The 16,877-nt window shown below is 43.5% G+C and overlaps 1 protein-coding gene across 1 annotated transcript in view; it reads left to right on the top strand.

Moving 5' to 3' along the window:
• LOC124556584 (O-glucosyltransferase rumi homolog) overlaps positions 1-16,877 on the top strand; it is a 139,182-nt gene that overhangs the window by 43,467 nt on the left and 78,838 nt on the right. The window contains exon 3 of the mRNA XM_047130553.1: positions 3,528-3,729. Within this exon, the coding sequence (XP_046986509.1) occupies positions 3,528-3,729 (202 nt within the window). The remainder of the gene's footprint in view (positions 1-3,527; positions 3,730-16,877) is intronic.

Below are 16,877 nucleotides of genomic sequence, written 5' to 3'. Positions count from 1 at the left end.
AACAAAGCAAAACAGCACAGTCAAAACAGCCAATAGTTTATACAAGGGGCACTCAATAATTAATGCAACACTTTTTTTCCGTCAGTCAATTTCTATCGAAAAAATGCAGAATTTACTGTCGGACCTCGTGGAATATTCCCACTTCAGCCCCGATAATTTCATGAAGTTGTGGAAAGTGGTGGCACTATACACAGTCTTCAAAATGGCGTCTGTAATGGGGGTGTATTCCAGACAGAGAACTATAATTGAGTTTCTTTTGGCAGGAAACCAGAGCATTGCAGATATTCATAGGCACGTGCAGAATGTCTACAGAGACCTGGCAGTGAACAAAAGCACAGTGAGTCACTGGCCAAAGTGTCTGTCACTGTCACAACGAGGTCGTGCAAACTTGTCCGATCTCCCACGTACTGGTCAGCTGCACACAGCTGTGACACCTCAGTGTAGAAACCTGTGAACACTCTTATTCGAGGTGATCGACAGATCACAATCAAACAACTTGCTGCACAACTGGATGTCTCTGTCGGTATTGCCGACACACTTGTCCACCAATTTGGGTAGTGAAAGGTGTGTGCCCACTAAGTTCCTCGCCATCCAACAGAAGACCATAAAGAGCAACAAAGGACCATTTGTGAGGAATTGCTTGCACGTTATGAGACCGACCGTGACAATTTTTTGTGGAACATTGTTGCTAGTGATGAAACGGGTTCATCACTTTGAACCGGAAACAAAACGGCAATTAATCGAGTGGTGCCTCACTACCACTCCTCTGAAGAAAAAGTTCAAATCCACACCCTCAGCTGGTAAAATCGTGGTGACGGTCTTCTGGAACTTTGAAGGGGTTATTCTCTTTGATGTCTGGTGCAATGATCAACTCTGATGTGTGTTGTGCTACACTGAGGGAATTGAAGAAATGACTTCAGCACGTTCGTCACCACAGAAATGCAAATGAACATCTCCTCCACGACAACACGAGGCCTCACACCAGTCTGCACATCCGATGTACTAAGTCCGAGGCTGCCCTTCATTGAGTGTGTCTCCCAAATTTCGTTGAGCCATCGGAACACTAATATACTCCCACACCTAGTTGGAACACCGTCTGTTGTTCTGAATGTTTCACAATAAAATGAACTGAGGGTGATTGACTTGCCATCTTCTTCATACTGGAAAGTTTTGTATTTATTTTTATATTGCCTAATCTTTAACCATTTACTCTTAATGCACATTTTATTCAATTTCGACTGAAGATGTTTCGTATCCTCAAATTACTTTGGAAGTTTGAGGGCATATTATTTTTTTTTGGTCGGTATGACGTCTGACAAAGATATTTAGTATACATCAAGTCACGAAACAAACGAAATCATATGTTTTCATCGTGTTAACGATGTCGAATTTTGTACCAGAAAGTGATGATTTGCGGAAAGCATCAATTTTTTGTTTCCGTTTGAAAAAAAGTGCTGCAGAGTCGCATCGAATGCTTGTCAAGGCATATGGTGATTGTGCTCTATCAGAAGCAACGTGCAAAAGATGGTTTCAATGGTTCAGAAATAATGATTTTGATGTAAGAAATGAAGAACGTGGAAGACCACCAAAAAAGTTCAAAGATGCCGAATTGCAAGCAATATTGGATGAAGATGATACTTGGAGTCAGAAGCAAATGGCAGCAATGCTAAATTTTGCACAACAAACAATTTCTGACCATTTGAAAGCTATTGGAAAGATCCAAAAGTGTGGAAAATGGGTGCCACATGCATTGAATGAAAGACAGATGGAAAACCGAAAAACCATTTGTCAAATTTTGCTTCAAAGACATGAAAGAAAATCAATTTTGCATCGAATTGTTACTGGCGATGAAAAATGGATTTATTTTAAGAATCCTAAATGGGAAAAATCATGGGTTAATCTGGGACAGCCATCAACATCGACTGCAAAACCAGATCGATTCGGCAAGAAGACAGTGCTCTGTGTTTGGTGGGATCAGAAAGGTGTGGTGTATCATGATCTTCTAAAACCAGGTGAAACTGTGAATGCTAATCGCCACAGACAACAAATGATCAATTTGAACTATGCATTGATCGAAAAAAGACCAGAATGGGCCAGAAGACATGGCAAAGTAATTTTTTTTACATGACAAAGCAGCTGCACACAAAGCAAAACTGGTTCAGGATACAATCAAAACACTTGGCTGGGAGCTGCTACCCCACCCGCCATATTCACCAGACTTGGCCCCTTCCGACTACCATTTGTTTTCATCAATGGGACACGCATTGGCTGAGGAACACTTTGATTCCTGTGAAGAAGTCGAAAATTGGGTGTCTGATTGGTTTGCTTCAAAAGACAAACATTTCTATTGGCGTGGTGTCCACAAATTGCCAGAAAGGTGGTCACAATGTGGTAAATGTAAACTCCAGAGTACGGTTATTGGTATTAATTTATGAGCAGCCGTGAAAATCCGTATAATTTCCAAACCCTTCAATGTTAGCATTCGGCAGTTAGTGAACAGAGGATGGAAATGTTGCAAGTTAGAGAAATTTATTAAAAATAAATCTAATGGAATGAATGATACAGAGGGTAATTCAACCTGCTGTGCACTGCTGTGGCATGTTTTGGATGGACTGCTGCAAAGTTTTATTGCTCCATGTTAGTCTTCCCATTAACACCTAACTGTGTGGCTGAGTTCCTGTAGCAAACAGTGATCTTGTATCAGTTCATTTCTTTAGAATTCTTTGCAGTGAAGTGAAATGAAATATCTGGTCCAGATTTCATTTTCCGTTGTTTCCAAGCAACACTCACTATTAAACCACTTTAAAGAATTTAACGTGTACTAATGAAGCACTCTTTCTCGTAAAGCTTTTGTTGTTTATGGATTTGTATTTCAAAAGTCTTCTCTTCCTAAGCAGGCACACTGGAGTCCCATTTGAGAAGAGCAGGGTTTAAATCCATGCCCAGTCACACATATTTAGTTTTTTAGTAGTTTCATTAAATAGCATAAGGCAAATGCTGAGGATATAGTAAGTTTTTCTCACTATCCTTTCATATACACATGTTTTTCATCTCTAATGATCTTACCACCAAAGGGATATTACAATCTGTTTGTCTTCTTTTTTTCCCCTAAGCAGGCATAAAATGTCATCAGATCATCTGCTAGTGATTTGTCTGTATACACACACATTTAAAATTTAAAATAACAGTATGAGGTAGAGTATCATCTTGTTTTGTCAAATCTGAATGATAACTCATATTGTGTTCTTATTTAGTTTTCTTAATTGTCTTAGGATTAGCATAGCTTTCTTAATTGTATTAGGATTAGCAGCCCACTAGGAATGGGGATTCCTTATCTTGCAGGTACTTCTGAAGAATGTTGGCTCTATAACAATTACAAAAGTCCCATTGTCCTACTGATTCTCTCCCGTTTCTAAATCGTCAAATTTTTATTGCATCCATACTTCAGTGCTCTGTAATCTATGCCATGAATTTAGCAAATAAATGAGTTATAATTTCCTCTTAATTTTTATAATTTTGCTTTTCAGGGGCACAAGGTACCAAGTGATAAACCATCATTTGTATCGTGAGGAAACGTGCATGTTTCCAGCTCGCTGTGCAGGTGTGGAACATTTTCTTCTGGAGCTACTTCCAAAAATCCCAGATGTTGAATTTGTTCTGAACACCCGAGATTGGCCACAAATAAGCAAGAATTTTGGTGTGCCGAAGCCAGTGTTTTCTTTTAGCAAGGTTTATTTATATTTAAAATTATAGTGGTTGATAGGAGTAAATGTGAAAAAGTTTATATTGGGTGTACTAATTGTAAGTAGAGTGCTCATAGCTGTGCTCTTGACCCATTATACTGAAATTTATTTATGAGTTTTCACAAAAAAATTACCTCTATTTTTACAACACTTTTGTTATGGTACGCAATTTTGTTACTTTTTGATTTGGATATGTCATAGTTCCTGAATATGAGCGAGTGAGTGTTTGTTGCAGAACTAGGAACAGTCATCACGGAGACTTCTTTTTCTCTCAGCTTTTTGTGTGGAGTTCTTCAGAATTCTGCATCTATGTGACTACTCCGCAGTTCACACTGAAGTGCCTGGCAGAGGGTTCATTCAGCCATTTTCACACTACTGCTCTACTGTTCCACTCTTGAACAGCACACAGAAAAAAATGACACTTAAATCTTTCTGTCCAAGCTCTGATTTTCAGCAAAATATTTTCACATTCAGAAGAGAAAGTTGTAGATTGAAATTTTGTGAATAGATCTTGCTGCAACAAAAAACGCCTTTGTTTTAATGATTGCTACCCCAATTCACATATTGTACCCATGACACACTCTCCCCTATTTCGTGATAATGCAAAACTAGCTGCCCTCCTTTGAAAATTTTGATGTCCTCCATCAATCCTATTTGGTAAGGATCCCATACCACATAGCAGTACTCTATCAGAAGTCTACTTAGTGGATTTGTTACAGCTTCTAACTGTTCTGCCAATAAAACAAAGTCTTTAGTTCGCCTCCTCACAACATTATCTATGTGATCATTCCAGTTTTAGTTGTTCATAATCGTTATCCTTGGGTATTTAGTTGAATTAACAGCCTTTACATTTATGTGATTTATCATGTAACTGAAATTTAATGGATTCCTTCTAGTACTCACACATTTCAGTATTTAGGGTCAATTGACGCTTTTTGCACTATACATATATTTTGTGTAAATCGTTTTGCAATTAGCTTTGCTCTTCTGATGACTTTACTCAATGGTAATTGACAGCATCATCGCAAACACTCTAATAATGTGGCTACTCAATTTGTCTCCTAAATCACTTATATAGCTTAGGAATAGCAGAGGACATAGAACACTTGGGGAACACCAGATATCATTTATGTTTTAATCGATGACTTTACGTCAGTTACTATGAACTGTGACCTATTTGACAGGAAATCACAAATCCAGTCGCACAATTAAGTTGATACTCCTTAGGCACACAATTTGATTGGAAGCTGCTTGTGAGGAACAGTATCAAAAGCCAGAATGAGATTTTCACTCTGCAGCGGAGTGTGCGCTGATATGAAACTTCCTGGCAGATTAAAACTGTGTGCCCGACCGAGACTCGAACTCGGGACCTGGAGCTCAATTTTTGGCTCATTCCTTTCAAGATCATTCCTCCAGTAATTGCATCCACTGGCATCACAGTTCGTTGTGGGCAGTATGCTGACCACGCCGTACCAGTCCACCCTCCAGCCAGAGGACCACCCCCCAGGCAGATGGCACAGTTCGGTCTCTCAATAAACCCAATTCCTTCTTTTGAAGGGAGGGAGCAAGGAGGCTTCTTTGGCGTGCCCGCAGGTCCCGAGTTCGAGTCTCGGTCGGGCACACAGTTTTAATCTGCCAGGAAGTTTCAGTATCAAAAGCATTCTGAAAATATAGAAATATCGAATTAATTGGAGATCCCCTCTCAATAGCACTCATTTCATGAGAATAAAGAACTAGCTGTGTTGCACAAAAACAAAATTTTCTGAATCTGTGCTGACTATTTATCAATAGATAGTTTTCTTTGAGATATTTATTTGTGGCTCTGAACACAATAAGAGACACAGTGTTAAGAAATCCACTGTTTATTCAGTCATCGTGTGAAAGTGTAAACATAAGTAGACAATACAGATACTGGACACACATCAACACACATCATTGCCAGTACACAGCAATATAAAGAGCATTTGCCCACCAGGGACCACTAGCTATCAGCTGCAGGCAGTTGAAGTGCCAGACTGCATCAGCGGCCTGTGGTGGGGCTCTGGAGTAGCCAAACCCCGCAGTGCGCAAACTGTCTGGTGTGCACTGTGGTAGTGGCACTGAGGGTGTAGTAATGTGCAGGTTACTACACCCCCTCCTTCCCTGGGGGTTTGGGAGGAGGGAAGAGCAACTAGATGCCTGTGCCTCCACAATGTGCTGATAGTTGAGACATCCATAATGTCTGAAGCAGTTTTCCTGGGCTTGCACAGTTCTGGGACTGTGTTAACCAGTGAGCAATGACGGAAGTGGAGGTAGCATGAACCTGCACCTTCCTCCCCCTCCAGAAAAGCAGGCACACTACCCCAACACCCTGTAGGCAGAGGCAGAACAGTGGCATACTCATCTCCAGGTGCTGTGTGCTGGGGAGTCACAGTGTCTGGAGGAAGGACAGGCGGTGCCAACAGGAAGGTGGCAAGTACCAGCATCAGTGTGGATGGTGGCTGCATCAGTGTGGCAGCATTTGTGTTGATTCAGAAGATGCCTGTCAGTGTGGGAGGTGCTGCACTAGTGCAGGAGGTGCCTGGAGGTCCCCGCATCAGTGCAGGAGGTGCCTGAATTGGGATGGGAGGTGCCTGTGTCAGTACAGGAGGCTCCTAGGTCTGGGTAGGAAGTGCCTGCATTGTTGCAGGAGCTACCTGCATCGGTGCAGGAGGTGCCTACATCTGTATAAGAGGTGCCTGTGTAGGTGCAGGAGGCACCTGGAGGCGCACACGTCAGTGCAGGTGGTGCGTGTGTGTGTGTGTGTGTGTGTGTGTGTGTGTGTGTGTGTGTGTGTGTGTGTGGTAGGAGGTGCCTGTATCTTTGCAGGAAGCTGTGGGTTCAGGTAGGAGGCACCCGCATTGGTGCAAGAGGTGCCTGCATAGGTGCAGGAGTTACCCACTTTCATGCAGGCAACACCTGTGGGCACGCCAAAGAAGCCTCCTTGCTCCCTCCCTTCAAAAGAAGGAATTGGGTTTATTGAGAGACCGAACTGTGCCATCTGCCTGGGGGGTGGTCCTCTGGCTGGAGGGTGGACTGGCATGGCGTGGTCAGCATACTGCCCACAACGAACTGTGATGCCAGTGGATGCAATTACTGGAGGAATGATCTTGAAAGGAATGAGCCAAAAATTTAGCTCCAGTGTCCAAAATCACTGTACAAGCTAGGCCTGTGACAAAAAATGTTTGACAGTGCCGTGACAATCACTTCTGCTACTGTAGATCAGCAGCAAACAACATAGAAAACTTGAAAACAGTGTCAACAACCAAAAAATGCCTAAGGAAGGTCCAGCAAAGTCAATATGGATTCTGTTGCACAGTAGTATGGATGTCAGCCAAGGGGAAAAAACAGTGTGCATAACCACTTGTTGATTTGAACACTTGCAGAAGTCTGCAAAATGGCATTCCACGTCGCAATCAGGTGTTTAAGTGCTGAGTCTGCAGCTACTGGAGATGCAGTCCTAGAGCTGGTGAACATCAGTATTCTGTTTTTCTTTTGCGTCAAGGTGAAAACACAGTATCTTATGATGAGCAAACCACAGATCGGACAGCCTGGGTAGCCAAGACAATACGTTCGTATTAGTGTGCCACAGTGTAGGGCAGAGAGACAAAGAATATGTTGCAATAACAGAAAATCTGAAAGTAACGAAAGTGTTAACCAAAACAAATTCTCACTATGAGGATAATTAACAACCAAACAGGTGCTAGGACAGATAGGATAGGCTACAGTGTTGGAAGCCGTGGTGGCTCTAAAATTACCAAGAGTGAGAATATGTTGTTTAGTGTAGCTTGTCAGGCAGTGTTGACAGGAGCCGACATTTGGGAGCACAGCCATGCATACAACTGAAAGTAGAAGGGCGGAATAGCTGCTGCAGTATACACAACTAGCTCTCTCATGTCGCACAAAGCCAGTGGGGCATGACAGAAGTGCCGCACAGTGCCCTCGTTGCTGCCAACTGGGTTGTCCGTTGCGGCAAGGTTTCCTGGTGTGAATGGCAGCAACTTCCTCTTCAGCTGGCGGGCTTGCCACAACTGTGGCATCCCCTCCCACTTCGATTCGATGTCTCACTCCATGGAAAATGGCATTGTAGGACAGATCCCGACAGTAAAGGATGCGCTGATAAAATAATTCATCAAATGTGAGGCAGGGGATTGCATCCCTGATCACAGAGTCTGCATAGAAGTCGGTGGAAACTGTAGGTAGAAAATGACACAGAGACTGATGTGGCTGCTTGTGGCACGGGCAAAAATTACAGGTGAGCAGCAGTGACGCGGGTGCACACGCAATGATAAGAAGACGACAAACTACACGTGACAACAAAGGAAAGTGAAGATTGCCCCTGCCAAGGGGCTAATCGACACGACAACAAAGAGACGGGGCCTGTTCCGTTCCAGAAAAGGGGGCCGAGTGGCACAAAAGCTAAGAAGGATCAGGATGGGAAAAGGAGTTGGACATGGGGCATATGGTGGTGTTAGGAGACTGAAAAGACTGTTTCCAGTCACCAGTGGAGGTTTTATTTTGCCAAAAGCGAATGCCTAAGGGATACACTAAACTCGAACTCAATACGGCAACAGGAGGCTGCCGCTGTTAAATTTAGAAGCATTACGCCCCGAAAGGGAGGAACTAGTGGACACATCCCATCAGAGACCCAGCTGGCAGATGAGAGAGCATTCTCACCAACCCATCCAGTGTGCCCCATGTGATTGGCCCCCAGCCCTCCTATGGGTGGGCAGAGGGTGCTTCAGTGGGCGTCCCTCTGTCAGCGGTACTCGACACTGTGTCCATAGTCAGTGGTGCTACTGGGGGTCGATGTTCATGTGGGCCGAATGTGGGTGTTACACAAAATATTCAGTACTGTGCTGGCTCAGACTCAGCCACTGTCTTACCAGAGATGCAGTACCTTATGTCACGTGAAAGACAATTAAAATGAAAAATTTGAAAACCCATTTTTCCTCTGAATAAAACTGCTCACCATGCACATTTCTTCCCCCTTCTGAGAGAGCCATTTTATGGATTCCAAAAATGATTTACAAATTATAAAACTGAATGCAAATTTAAATGGCTCCCACAGAAAGTCCTGCCTACATTTATGGTAATATGGGCCCTTAGAAATATCGGGGGGATTGAATTATAGCAAATCGTTTAAAAGGGGCATAGTTTACGAATCGTATAATTCATTAAACTGATTTGGTTTTGACATTTGTGAAAGTCATGTGTAGTATGGCTACATAAACTCTTTACAAAATTTTAAAAAATTACAGAGAAATGCCCTTGAATTGGGTCTTGAAGTGGGCTCGATGACGCGATGCCATCATTGTGAGGGTGGTGTCAGGAGGTCGACTGTTGTCAGAGCCAGTGGATGGCATGAGAGTGTGGTCAAGGCGGTGAATGAGACAGTGGCTGAGCAGCACACTACAGGGTTCTGGGGCTGCGATGTAGGGCTGCAGTCAAAACCGGCAGGGCTTGTGCTACTGTAGGGGGTCGACAGGCTCAGTGAGTAAGCCTCACAGATTATGGGCAATTGTAATACTCGAGGACAGGGCTCACTCAGTGAAAAACCCTCGGAAGAATTCAGGGTGTAGGGCCATTTAAAAAGGAGCTGTAGCACAATTATTATTGACATAAATGCCATGGAATGGTCTTTGTTTGACAAAGAAAGGCCATGTCTGTGATTCCAGTTTACAAAAATGTATAATCATCTACATTTCTTAATAAAAATTGTCAGATAACCCTCGTGCCTGATATGCACAACTTTTAATGTTCAAATACAAAATTCTTTGATACACAATTATTCACTATAGTGACTCTGTGTGACCCTGTGCCAAGACACAAAATTTGACCATTTAAAGGCAACATCAGCGTAACAACACAAACCACTATTTTGTAAATCCTAACATAAAGGAGGGCCATGCCTGAAGCGTGCCAAAGGAGGGCCATGCCTGAAGCGTGCCAAAGGAGGGCCATGCCTGAAGCGTGCCAAAGGAGGGCCGTGCCTGAAGCGTGCCAAAGGAGGGCCGTGCCTGAAGCGTGCCAAAGGAGGGCCGTGCCTGAAGCGTGCCAAAGGAGGGCCGTGCCTGAAGCGTGCCAAAGGAGGGCCGTGCCTGAAGCGTGCCTAGATATTAACAATGATGTTCGCCTGATGGCTACTGCTCGGGTACTGGTTGAGGTCATGGCTTAAAACATTCATGATAGCCAGGGGTATACGAGATCCGTACAATGAGGCAAACAAGGATTAGAGGTAGAGGGACAGTTGTAGCACTGGGAATAATCCCTCAGTGTGTGTTATCTTTGTCGTTCTGTTCAGTGACATACACTATTACATGATCGAGAGTGATTTGTGCATGTTCTTTAGCTAATAATTTGTAACTGAATCTAAAAATCATGTCTTAGAATTGTTGGGTAACCCTGGCAAGCTTTCTAGCCATGTTAAAACAGTAGGTACAGTACTTCAGCTAGCAGTACATAAACGGTTTATAACTAGAATTGTGGGAGTAAGTTAAATGAGCAGAAAGCTTAACTTTAGGGATAACTGTGTCACAAGAAGAAACGTTAAACAACAATCCATTGTTAGCTATAACAACCCGATAGGTCTGAGACTTGAGTGTAGACTAATACCAGATCTAAACTACTGAGATAGGCTGTGGCACAAAGTGCAACAAACTATTTCAGACAGGGCGAACCAGTGTTCGAGTAGTGTAAGGGCAGTAAAATGGCAAATAGGGGTTTTAGTCTCTTCTAGTAATAGAGCGATTTCACAATTCCTTATCCCAGTAATTAAGTCATTTATAGAACACGTGATAATTAATGTTGGTACAAGACCGAAAGTCATTAAGAGATATCACTGCTTGTGTTTGATCATCTTTACTAATGACTAGGACATCCTGGGTTTGCCAGAGGATGTGTTTGCAAGAATATGAGGGCTATTCAGAAAGTAGGGATCGAATCCATCTAACGCCGCTAGGCGCACAACGATCGTGTATGTTGTGGTATATGCATGCTCGGCAGCTCAGTCAGCATCCATCGGTGACAGCAGGAACGTCTCTGCGTGTCTGGTTTTTTCGATATTCAAATTTGAAATGTGCGCTGCCATCGAAAATCCTGCTAGTTGTGAGGTGCGATCTGTGATACAGTTTTTGTTGGCAAAAAACCTAAAACCTACAGAAATTTATCGTGAACTGTGCGAAATGTGCGAAAACAACATAATGAGAGAATGTTATGTCTGGAAATGGTGCATTCAGTTTAAAAATGGCCAAACCAACGTTCGTGATGAAGAGAAGAGTGGACGCCCGAGTTTTGTGACTGACGATCTTGTCGCTAAAGTTGATGAAACGATTCGTGAAAACCATCGCTTCACAATAACAGAGTTTTCGCTTTCTTTTCCACAAGTTTCACAGACTTTGTTGTTTGAAATTGTCACTCAAAAGCTAAGCTACCACAAGTGTTGTGTTAAAGTCTCAGGCGGCAGAATTTTATGTTGAAGGTCTTTCAAAGCTTGTCCACCACTATGATAAGTGCCTCAATGTGTTTGGTGACTATGTGGAAAAGTGACTTAGTTTTTTTTAATGCCAAAACGTTCCGTACTTTCTGAATAGCCCTCGTATTTCAACAGGTAATAAGTGAGGCCTAAGGTTTTGTTGTAAACTTATATGAATAATAGCGTGCAGTGTAGTAGCATGTAATTGGGTTGCGTGGGTGTTATACGATAGAATTTGTAGTGCCTTAGTTACTTCTGGGGTAGCTGATGGTCTTGATTTGGGTTTCTTGAGCGACAATCGGCATCTTGGTGTTTTCTTCCAGTCTTGTACACTATGGTAATGTCATACTCTTGAAGACGTAGTGCCCACCTGGCGAGTCGTCCTGTTGGATCCTTTAGACCCATCAACCAACAAAGTGAATGATGGTTTGTAACAACTGTGAATGACCTTCCATATAGATACTGTCGAAATTTGTACATGTACCAGATCACAGCAAGACATTCTCTTTCTGTAGTTGAGTAGTTTCTCTCGGCTTTTGTAAGTGTCCTAAAAGCATACGCTATAACCTTCTCTTTTCCATCCGAAATTTGAACCAGAACAGCACCAATCCCATACCCACTGGCATCTGTATGTAGTTCTGTAGGTGCTCTCTCATCATACAGACCAAGTACAGAGTCAGTCGTCAGAGCTTTTCGCAGCACATCGAAAGAATCTTGTTGAGCACCACCCCAGATAAATTTGGCATCAGCTTTTATCAACTGTTCGAGTGGCCTGGCTTTTATACAAAAGTCTTTGATAAAACGATGGTAATAAGAACATCATCTGAGGAAGCTTCTCACATCTCTAATACGTTAGGAAACTCCGTTATAGATCTCACCTTTTCTGGGTTTGGCTGCACACCTTCGTTTGACACAAGGTGTCCAAGTATTTTGATTTCTTTTGCTCCAAAGAGACACTTTCTTGGATTAAGTTTCAGTCTGCCTTGTTGGAGACACTTAAGAACGGTCCTCAGTCTTTTTATGTGTTAATCAAATGTCTCTGAGAATACATTACACAAACCGAACGGTGTTACCTTAAACTCATACAGGCTCTCAGGGCTGATGAATGCAGTTTTCTCATGATCAGCTTCATCTACTCTGATTTGCCAGTATCCTGAGTACATATCCATGGTTGAGAAAAACTTAGTCCCCTTCAGACAATCTAGTGTATCATCAATTCGTGGAAGAGAGTAAACGTCCTTTTTAGTTATCCTATTAAGCTTCCTGTAATCAACACAAAAGCACCAGCTGCCATCCTTCTTCCTGACGAGAACCACTGGTGATGACCATGGGCTCTACGAAGGCTGAATGATGTCATTCTTCATCATTTTATCTTCCTCGTCATGAATTATTTGACATTCCGTTGCTGACACACGGTATGTTCTCTGGCTTATTGATTGATGGTATCCGGTGCTAATCCGGTGCTTCTCCATTGACTTGTCTAATTTGCTCTCCACCTGTGGATTGAAGCATTCAGAGAATTCTTGAAGAATGGCAAGTAGCTTCTTCTGTTGTTCCTTAGTAAGATCTGGTGATAGTCAAGCTAGAAGATCTTGTCTCGTGTTGGTAGCCCACAGACTCGGCATGAGAAGTTTCTATGATGCTCAGCTGTTCGGCAATTAACGGCTCAGCGTTTGCTACACACATGCACCTTGGAAGGATCTACGATTCTCAGAGACAGTTAACTATCCACAATTCACCGAATCCGTTCTTAAATGTGACGACAGAGGCTGGGATGACCAAGTTATTCTTCAGTGGTATGCTTCTCTTCCATTCCACTACAAGATCCATGTGTTGATGCATGGCATGACACATGACAGGTAACTTTCTAGAGCTGACTGCAGGAATGATCACTTCATCCAGCACACAGTCTCCACACACTCGGATGCGCATCTTCCTGTCCACAATATCTCATCTCGTCTAGCATAATCTTTGAGCGACCACAATCCATAATTGCCTGAGAAACTTTCATAAAGTCCCATCCAAGAATGACGTCATGACTACAGTCTTGTAAGACGATGAATTCTAAGGGCTGTGCATGGCCACTTATACCAACACGAATGACAAATCTTCCTGTAGGTTTTACATATTTCCCACTATCTATCTTCAGCAGAGATGTTTTGTTGTCGACAAATACGGTTTTCTGCAACTGGCGACAGTACTTCTACGAAATGACTGAATATGATGCTCCAGAGTCCACAAGAGCTTGGGCTGGTCAGCCATTCCATGAGGATATCGACCTAGTTTCCTATCATTTTTGTAGTGATCAGTGGCAGAGGATTTTTCTTTTCGGCGGCCTCACCTCCAAGGAAGGTCGCACCCTTTAGTTTTCCAGGTTGCAGTGGCTAGGTGATCGGCTGGAGCTTCTAAATGGTGGTTGAGACCTCGATCGACGAATTGGGGAGCATCCTCTCCAGCGAATGGCATGCGGCGATGGTGACCTACATTGTCCTGCACCCACATCTTCTTGTTCATCTCCATCATCCCGGTCTGCTGTCTTCGGGCGCGGACGTCATCAAATATCTGCCGCCTTTCTTGACAATAGCGCACCACATGTCCCAGTCGTCCCCAGTGGAAACATACTGGTTGGTTATCCTGGGTCCTCCAGACGTCAGTCTTCCGTGGTGCCCAAACAGGTTCCTCATGTGGCATTGTAGGAACGTAACTTCACCTGGGTCTCAACTTTTTAAAATGGAAGTGAAGGACGAGAGATTGGGTTCAATGTCTGTTCCACTTCCTCCCTTATGACCTCTTGAAGCATCTTGGTTGTTTGCTTGCCGTGCAATCCAGGTGCCTTCTGAACTTCCTCTCTCACTATCTGATGAAGAACACTTGTGAAATCAGTTCCTTCCTCCATCACAGACATCGATACGGTGTTTGGAAGCCGTTCAAACTTCTTATGTGTAATTCTTTTTTGATGCATTGTCTCAATATACTGGCATCATTTTATGAATTCGTCTGCTGTCGAAACCTCCTTTAGGAGTAGAGCTTGATACATGTCCTCAGCAACACCCTTCATGAAATGAAATGTTCAACCTCATCTTCCTCCTTCATTCTAGGATCCTCTATTTTACACAGCTCCAAGACGTCTTGAATGTAGGATGATGTAGTTTCTCCTGGACGCTATGCCCTGTACTTTAATTTATCTTCAGCCTTGCACTTTTGTCATTGTGTGTCGCCGAAATACTTGCACAGTTCCACCTGGAATACTTCCCAGCTTGTGAACTTCTCCTCGTTGTTCTCATACCATTGCTTGGCAGTGGCCTCCAAGTAGAAAAATACGTTAGCCAAACACATAGTGTCATCCCATTTGTTAAATTTGGCTATTCACTCATATACCTTCAGCCACTTGTTTGGATCTTGACCATCATCACCAGAGAACCCGGAGGATGTCTCACGTGGTGGCACTGTGGTAGATTGCGATCTGTTGAATATGGCTCGAACTCGGGTTTCTCGCCACATAAATAGTGGCTCTGTCGTGACCTGATGGGAGCCACTGTGTTGTCAATAATGTGTGCCATCACAAGTTCCAGTACCCAGCATCTCCACCTGAATAATGTTATGTAGAAGAAGGTGTAATTAGATGAATGACGAACACTAACTTCACTTAATGAAGGTTTATTCAGCACTTGGCCATACAAGAGCGCAGAGCAAACTGCCTGCTTCCAGAACACATACGGTATACGTACAATTACAGAACATTCCAGTACAACGATTCTTGACATGTGTGGATACTTCCAGAATCTACTCGAACCGAACATAGAAATTAAAATTTTATACTTCAGGTGAGTTTTGAACTCATGACCCTCCATGCAACAGTCTAGTATAATAACCACTACACCACAGCTACTCAGCTTCTTCTGTCTTTGGACTTCTGGAGGATTTCACTTTTTTAAACATTTTTTCCCTCACCTTTTTTGGCTTTTTAAATTCTAGTCCCAATTTTGGGTTTGACTTCCACTTTGCAAATTTTACAGAAGTGCTGTTTGGGAAAGGATACCTTACGGTGGTACATTAACTCTCCACTGTGTGCTGTTATCTTTTGCACCTACCAATCAAGTGGATCTACCTCTGCACCAAAATCCAGCACAGTAGCCAGTCCATTGTGGTGGGGTTGTCATGAACCCTCTCAGTGGTAGCCCAGTGACTACGCAGGGTTCGCACTTCAGATGCCTGAGCTGTAACCTCCCCATGTCAGCCAAGGAGTAGGTGCCTGTCCACTTCGGGGTACCAGGACTCTGGGAAATGGCTACTGTGCTAGGTGGTCTTTGCCTTGGCAGGGTGGCGTCCACGTGTAGAGCCTCTGATTGGAGTGTGTGGCATAGGGCCGGATGATCCACAATGAAACGGATCAAACTTAATGGTGGCTGTGCCAACACAGCCGTGATGGCCGTGCCGACACAGCCATCTCGTCAGTCAAGAATAGTGATTTTAATGCAGAAGTTTACAATCCTATGGCATTTCCGTCTTTGCCTCAAGCCGAGAGCCGGGTAAGCAGAATTGGAAGTGGACAGTTTGCTGAGTTCTTGGTTTGTGCCCAAAGTGACGGTGAATCTTTTGCAATGACAAAGCCACTTTTTCTCATTGAAAATTCCAAAGAACAGTTTGGATAGCTTGCGGCAATAGAAAAAACGAGAAATGGATCTTTGTCGATCAAAACATCGCACTCCAACTGATCGTGGGCACTTCGGGCCTGTGTGAAGTTGAGAGATACACCAGTCACTATTTCTCCTCATAACAAGCTCAATAAAATTCGGGGTCTTGTCTTACATTGAGACCTAATGCTACAAACTGACAAAGAGCTGCATAGTAATCTGGTGTGGTGTAGAGTCCGTTTTGCTTGCCGCATCCAGAAGGGACCCAAGGATAATAAGAGTGGACAATGGAGCTTTTATCCTAGTCTTCGACAGCAACATTTTACCTAAGAAAGTTAGGGTCACAGTTTATAGGTGTGATGTCATGCCTTATTTTCCTCCTCCGATGAGATTTTTAGAGTGCCAAGGGTTTGGACACATGTCCTCACACTGTTCTAATGAGGCTATCTGTAGGGCTTGTGAACGGGCATCTGATGAGGGCAGCCCTTGTGGCCAATCCCCTCAATGTGTCAACTGTCCGGAACCGCAATCTTTTCATTCACCGCAATGCTAAGTGTTCAAGAGGGAGCAGAAAATTTAAGAATATAAAACACTTGACTGCATGTCTTATCAAGACACAAAGAAAAAGTTTGAAAGACTTCATCTGACTGATATGGTCTCAAATTTTGTGACTGTTGTGTCACTGTCCATACCTCACAAGATTACAAGGTCTTGCACAACACCTCCTGGCCCTGGTCATATTCCAGGACATGCCGTACAGTTGGGAGAAGGAATGTTGGCTCCCTCGCCCCCTACACCTATAACACTAGCAGTTCCACCACCATTGGTGTGGCCAGAGATGCCTGGTCATCCTCTGGCATTGTCAGGGACAAGGACACGGGTCAAGGTGACCCCCATCCCCCTCTCCAGACAAGAACCAGCAGCAACAGGCTGTGGACCGATGAAAACTATGGTCCTCTTCGCTCCCAGAAGATAAAATGGGGAAATCCTTGCAGAAATCGAAGTCTC

This window comes from Schistocerca americana, chromosome X (assembly GCF_021461395.2).
Source record: "Schistocerca americana isolate TAMUIC-IGC-003095 chromosome X, iqSchAmer2.1, whole genome shotgun sequence".
NCBI lineage: Eukaryota > Metazoa > Arthropoda > Insecta > Orthoptera > Acrididae > Schistocerca > Schistocerca americana.
The sequence above is the reverse complement of the archived record's forward strand: the minus strand, read 5'-3'. Positions and strand labels throughout refer to the sequence as shown.